General features: G+C 28.6%; 1 protein-coding gene across 1 annotated transcript; it reads right to left on the reverse strand.

Moving 5' to 3' along the window:
- Positions 1 to 5300: 5300 nt before the first annotated feature.
- Positions 5301 to 5964, reverse strand: LOC107963471 (auxin-responsive protein SAUR76). Its single transcript, XM_016899978.2, has one exon. The coding sequence runs from the start codon at positions 5928 to 5930 to the stop codon at positions 5550 to 5552; it is 381 nt and encodes a 126-aa protein (XP_016755467.1). The 5' UTR covers positions 5931 to 5964; the 3' UTR covers positions 5301 to 5549.
- Positions 5965 to 7774: the final 1810 nt, after the last annotated feature.

The raw sequence follows: 7774 nt of genomic DNA on the forward strand, positions 1-7774 counted from the left end.
GAAAGAGGGGATGAATAGAATAAGAAGGCATAGTTTTTGCTTGGTGGGACTTTAGAATTGAGGACAATATCACATGCCATGTCGCTTTTTTGGTTTTGAAAGCTTTGGATTGTAGTGCCATACTTGAATTTGTTGGGTGCAAAAATACAATGTTTCTTCACTCACCACACCTACACTTGGAATATTATTTAATGCTAAAGTTTAGCACCTTCCAAACCCCAAACCTATTATTGCTTAACCCACACTCTTGAAAACGATAGCATTTTTTTTTTAATTTTGCTTTTGTATGCAACAACAAAGATCCAAACAATCAAACAAGCATTTCCTTTCAACATATTTAGGCTGGGAATTTTACCTAATTTATGTATCTATATCTACATTTTATTCATCAAGGGAGTGAGTGAGTTCTGGTGTAACTCCCAACTCCCTATCAAAACCAAGTTTAAATATAAAAAAGCTCAGCCCTTCTTTTCCTCGTCAAAACATTATTTGGCAGTTTAAACAATTTGTACTTTTTTTTAAATAAAAGTTTTAATTTATTTTACTTTAAATTTTTATATTGGCCAAGACTATTGCTAGACAATTTCTACCATATTAAGGTGTAGTGGTTGTTTACCTCATCATTTAATCGTGGGGACAGGGGTTCGATTTTCATTTATAGGGTTGAAACACATTTCATGACTAGTCATTTATCTCTTTGGAAAGCATTCGTAGGTAAAAGGATTAGTCACTACTGCTTACTGTGTATATCTTAATTACGAAAAAAATAATAAATTCAAAAAATCTTTAAAGTGATGTGAATAATTTCAGAAGCATATGATATAAAAATAATATATCAATGAGGTATTTAAGATTTTTACATTTTAATTATAGTTATTTATAAAAGTTACTTGGTCAAAAATATTTTTCTATAATTCAATTTATTTTTAAATATAATTAATCTTTAAAAGAAATTAACCCAAAAAAGGCTGTGATAAAATTTAGTAGAAGTTAAGGACCTTACGAAGCCAACAGTCCATAACCCATAAATGGAATGACGGACAATTAGTTTAAGAGTTGTTTACCTATAGTTTCATAAATTTGCTACTTTTTTACTTACAATTTGTATATTTTTATTATTAATATAATTTTGCGAATTAATTTAATATTTTTAAAAAATTTTAACAACTTGAATCTAAAACTCTAAACCCTAATACATGTATGTTTAAAAAAAAAACTAAAAATGAAGGTGAAGATTTATTGGTGACTTGATAAGGGATTCATGAACTATCACTTTACCTTTTTCCATAAGTTAACCAGAGGCGGAGCCAAACGAGAAATTTTATGCTAAAAAGATCTAAACTGAATTAATCTTCAAGAGGGATTGGAAATGCAATTTATCCATAAAATCCAAGGGGACTAAAGCCTTTGGATTGGCCCCTAAGCTAAGTGAAGCATAGCCATATATCGCTTTTAACAACATGGCAACTATATGGATATGTGGAGCAGTTCATATCATCTTTAGCTACATTGGACGAATTTTTGACTGCAAAACAGGCATGAAGAGTTATCCATATAAATGGATTTGAAGCTTTTGTTTTGTTCAGTGATTTGTCCATTTCGGCTCAGTTTCTAGGCCCCTCTTTATGGTCTCCTAATTATATATTCACATGACATATATTGTTACAATATATGTCGTGGACCCTAAACCTGTTTCCCTTTTATCTTATGCAATATACTATGTTCTACTATCTTCCCTTTTATATATTCATGTCATGTCATGTGCAGCTTCAGCAATTGGAAGGTATTGTTTTTGTCTTGAGTCATGTTCATACATAAGAAATATGGGTACTCCGATCTTTCCTTTCTATCTTTGAATATCTTGTGTTTATTTATTTGAATACCAACATATATACCAGATTCATGAACAAACTAGAGTTGCCAATTCCCATACCCTCTCTTGGGTGAGGTGCGACTTAATATATGGCAAAACCCAATAAAACTAACTCTAGATATGGTTCAATGAACCAAAAAATATCATTCCCACTGCTCCTATATGCTTTTTGGATAATCTCCAACTTATTATTTACACCAATATTGTCAGTATTGGACTGTACCTAAGCTAAAAACTGCTACTGCTGCTTCAATCACTGAAATAATAACTGGAATAGTCAAAACCACTTTGATCTGGTAAAAGGGGAAACTTGAAATCCAAAAAAAAAAAAAAGCCGGTTAAAAAATAAAAAAAATTGTATTATTTTAACAGAAAATTTTGGATTTTTTATGGTATTTTAGTTCATTTTTATCTTTAATTTTATAAATGTTGCTGTGGTGCATGTGCGTGGGTGGTGCAGGGAGTGGGGGGCATATGAGAGACATGAAAATATAGGTCAGATCTTCAAAATTAAAAGCAAAAATAGGGACAAAAATTCCTCAGTCTAACATGCACCTATCATCACTCCATATCTGATTTCCTCGACCACCTCTCACGTGGGATCATCTCTTTCTTTTCAACCCAAATTATTGCATTATATAAAAAATATTTTCAAACATTAACCGGTTCAATTAAAGGTTATTGTTTAATTTTTTATTTGGTTTCGGATTGGGTTTAGATATATATTAACAGTAGGTTTATTAAGAATAACTTGGAAAAGTATTGGAGCTTAAATTTTTAGATACTTAAGTTAGTGAATTTTTAGAAGAAGGAAATTGAGTTTTAGAAAATAAATAACGGTAAATAATAATTTTCGTGTGTGGTTTTTTTTTTTTGATTGGTTGAGATGTTTTTATCTGTCATGAACTTATGATCATCACTTTTCACGACCTTATATTTGTTGGCTGGAGCGTCTTTATTCCACAAGGCTATGTCAAGGATCATGTAATTATTGTTTCTTACTTTGTCTTATTTTGGAAAATGACAGTATGAAATAGTGAGATTATGTCATTTATATTCTTTTTTTAATAGTTTAATGTTAAATTAAAAAATTTATTTTAAAAAAGAATTAAATCCAAATAAAAATCCTGAAATTCAAAATAAAATTACTGACGTGACATTAAATTATTGAAAAGAGATAATATCATTGTTTCATACAATTATTCTTCATTTTTATTCATATTTTTGTCACGTTAAAGCACCAAGTGTAGTGATGCAATTGGTAGCACTTGAAATAGGGTCATCTAGATTATGAAAAATTAATTTAAGAATTAAATGAAGTTTTATTTGAAATGATAAAAGCATTGATAATTACGATATTTGGACTCGAATCTCATTAAGTGTATTTTTATATTTCATGTGATTTAAAATAAAAAAAATTATATCAATAATAAGATTATTAAAAGATATTATCAAAATCATTTGAAAAATCAATCAAAATTTTGAAAATAAAATAAAAAAGTAAATATAACTAAAATTGAACCTTTTAGAAGTTGACACAAGCCATCTCATCTTCTTGTTCTTGGGGGATTGTCTTTGAACCTCTGTTCAAATAAACTTATCATTTCTATTGTTGTTTAAACCCATTTGCCTCTGTTTTTCTAACTATTCTTAAAGAAATTTGTGTTGGAAGATAAATGCTCCTAAAGTGATTTCATTTTCTCTTCTATTTCTGTTAATTGTTGAGATCCTGATTGGGGATTCATCAAGTGACCTTGGAGGTAATAATTATAAATTTATGGTGAGACTTTTGAAATTATAAGACAATTTATTAAAATAAGGTAAAAGATTTTCTTAATTTCACAAACAGACTTTAAAATTATTACGTATTATCATTTATATTGTGTCATCACTCTATCTCAAAAGTTCTATTAAAAAAAAAAAAAAAGGATGGCGGGTGTGAGAATGGGAGATAAAACTTGGAGCCGAGGCAGCTTGGCAACCACATCACACATCCTTAAACGCGTCTTAATTAGCAATCTTTTCTCTTCGTGTTTTCCACTCACCGAAGTCTCCCATCATTTATGGTAACATTGCTTTAATTTCATTAAATTATTTTAATATTTTCTTTCATCATAATTTGAATCCACTTTTTCTTTCAATAATAATTTTTGGACTTATTTTAAGGAAGTAAATTTTATTTTATGATTTTTAATAATATTCTTTTAAAAAATTAATTTTCGAGATAAAAGAAACAATTAACATCTTTGGTATTTATTAAAATAAAATTTACATAGAATTTTAAATTAATTTTTACTATTTTAAATATATTTTTTTATTATAAAAAAATAAAAATAAAAATAAAAATCGGTTTGAATAATCTCATTTTTCTTTATATTTTAAAAATCGTAGGAATATTAGCATTCCGATAGATTTAGAATTTTTTTTTTTGTAAACCCTGCCACTCGTCCACTGATCATGGAAAGATAATTGTGAGCAAGTCAAATGAAAGCAAGAAAATGCAGCAAAGGTAGCAGTTACAGAACGCCTGGCCCTAACTCTTAAAGAAAGGGCATCTCTAACGACCCAATCATTTGCAGTTTGAACTTTGAACATGATCATATTATTATTTCAATTTCAAGACTAATCACCTTTTCTAATTTTTAATTACAAAGGTCTTTTTGTCCACTTCTTGGCTTCGGCTTCTTGTCTCAGAATATGGACACTTTCTTTTTTCTGCAGCTACCTCTTTCTTGCTGTTGCATTATTTCATGTAGAATACTGGGGCTTTGATTTGCCTATGCAGTTTCCAAGCAAGTCTGGGGCATCTCACAACCTTACTTCACTAATACTCTAATCAATTATGCACCATATAATTAAATTAAATAATCATTATGGATTGATCAATCTCATTTAGTGAGTCTTTGACATATTCTCTATAAGACCGATAGCATGCCTGGATTTATGAAAGACGTTTCTTTTAACATTTTGGGTAAATCCTCATGAATCAATTTTCAGTTATATTATCACATATTTTTAGGTTAATATATTATTTGATACTTGAGTATGTCTTTGATATTCATTATAAATTAGAGTTTTTCAATTTGATATTTGACTTCTTTTTTGTCTTAATTAAGTATCTATATTTTTTACTAAAACACATATATCAAACATTCATTAAGCTACATGCCATTTGGTTTAGATATCAAATTAAATATTAAAATCAAATTCAAATGACAAACTAAAACAAAAATTTTAAATACCAACTTAAACATTGAAACTATACTAGAGTACCGAATGGTATTATTATATTTTTTGTTTGGCAAACTGCCAGCCTCGATCTTTATTGTTTGACAAAAAGATTGAATGACAATGATCCCATATCTCTTTTGCCGTCCTTTTCTTCATTGATGCCATATAAAAGAATGCTACACATTTCTAAAATTAATAAGAAAAATGAACTTCAATTCTTATTATATAAGAAAAAGAAAACAAAAATAAAAAAACAATGATACACAAATATGATTTCCGACAGGGCTTTTAGTTTAGCCGGCGTGAACTCGGTTAAATCTCTCTACAATCATGTCTTGTTTCTTAATCTACACCGCCTAATCATATGCATTATTATATAAACATATCCTTACATAATGTACAAGTTGTGAACCATGCAAACGACCACATGGGAACTGTCATATGATCAACAAGCGTAAAACTCGACAAGCTCCGCCAAAGACTCGGGCTGATGAGGGTCAGCATTTTCTAGCATCCAAAGCAAGTGTTCGAATAACACCACCTCACACGACACGTTGATGACGGCGTCGGAGTCATTTTCGCCGCTCGACCATTCCGCGAGTTCACGGAACAAAGGGTTTTCGACGATGTCGGAGCTGATAAGGTATCGTCTCCGGGATTTTCCCACGTAGACGGGCTGAAGATTGACGTCCGACGACACGTCTTCGTAGGTGTCGGAAGCGGCGACTACGGAGCTGGACGCCGGACGGCTTTGCTTGTGGTTGAATGAATTTAGCTTCTTCAGAACTGATTTGAGCTTCATTAGCTTGTTGCCGCCTTTTGCCATTGGGGGGTATAAGGATTTTCTGAGAAGGGAGGGGAGGGGGGGGGGTGAGCGATGGAAAGGGTAACAAGGTTCGTAGTTTATAAAGGAAGTTGGAGGTTTCGGAATGGCAAAATCGTAAATTTGGTTATATGAATTGGGCTCATATGTCAAAGGGGTTGGCCAGGAATAGCAAATCTATTATAAAATTCGAATATGTTTGTCATCTACATTAAATTCTATTATTATTATCTGATTTATTTAACAATATTATTATTTGATTTTTAATTATGCTATTTACTGAATATTGAATTAAGTAACTAAGAAGTAAAGTGAATAAGATATTCAAATTCGTGGACTCGGAAAATAAATATTCGAATATGAATTTATTCTTTCTTAAATTAAAGTAGGCTCATAAATAAATATTCAAGAATTAAAAATTTATTACAAATAGTAATTAAAATATTCAAATCTTAATAATATCCTAATTATCAATATTTAATTATAAAAAAATAAATTAAATCTTAAATTTGATTTTGAATAAATTAACCACTTAAAAAAATGAAGTAATTTAATCTTTGTTAGTACAAAAGTGAGCATCTAAGGACAATTTATCACAATATTAATGTTTTTCATTAATTTTATATAATTTTAATTGATATAATAACAAATTTAGCCTCAAAATATACATATCCTGATTATTTATTATATGTTTTTGAAGCTAAAATTATATATATATTCTTTTTTATTTTTTTAGATTTTTAAGAATTTTATACATTTTTTGGGATAAATTTTTAGAATCCAAACATAATATATAAACATTATGAGCTTAATTTGTTATAATATCAATAAATATTATGTACAATTGATGAAAAATATTAATTTTCATAATTAATTAGTCTTAGTTGCTTACTTTCAAAATTGACCAATATTAAATTACTTTGGTTTTTTGAAAGGGATCAATTTGTTCAATATCAAAATTGAAAAGAACTAGAGAGGTGTTTCTACTCATTAAATAATGGGCTTGCATCTTTTTCGATGTTTATCATAGGTACATTTAGTATTCTTAATATGATATATTTATATATATATATATATATTTGTAAATAAAAATATATTACTATACTAAATTACATAGAAAAAGACTAAGTGATACAAATACTTCTTTTCCTATCTACTTCAAGAGATATATTTATGTTTTTAAATTCCATTTTACTCACAATTCAATCTAATCTTTTAGTTGAACATTGTACATGTTTTTATATGTTATGATTAATTAGTTTCAAATAAACTATATGTTATTTTTAACACACATTCGTATTCTAAATACATGGCTCCACATGTATAAATGTATAATAGAATTTTTTTTAAAAAAAATTAGATTAAAAAAACTCTATACATTTTTGGGATGGTTTTTTTAATTTATTATTATATTAATTAAAATGATGTATAATTGATAAAAAAATATTAATTATCATTGTTAATTAGTTGAAATCTTTTAAAAGGAGGGATTTACCTAACATGGAAAATGAGAATAACTCTCGGAATAGGTGTTTTTTACCTGTTATAAAATGACAACGGGCCTGCACCTTTTTGGGCGTCTATCCTGCGTGCTAGCAAAAACCCCTTGTTTCTGAAATGTTTTACATTGATTGCGGTTTGGTTTGGTGAATAATTTAATAACTTAATGATGAAGAATCTTGTATTGTTAAAATATAAACATTAAAATATGATGGTAATGGATTGTAAACATTTAGGAATTTGTCAAATGTTATATTATTTTAATGCAGCTTAGAATAATAATCCATGTGTCATATCTTCACGTTGTATTTAAAACTATCAAAACAAATTATATATGATTAAACTGA

This window comes from Gossypium hirsutum, chromosome A06 (genome assembly GCF_007990345.1).
Source record: "Gossypium hirsutum isolate 1008001.06 chromosome A06, Gossypium_hirsutum_v2.1, whole genome shotgun sequence".
Classification (NCBI taxonomy): domain Eukaryota; kingdom Viridiplantae; phylum Streptophyta; class Magnoliopsida; order Malvales; family Malvaceae; genus Gossypium; species Gossypium hirsutum.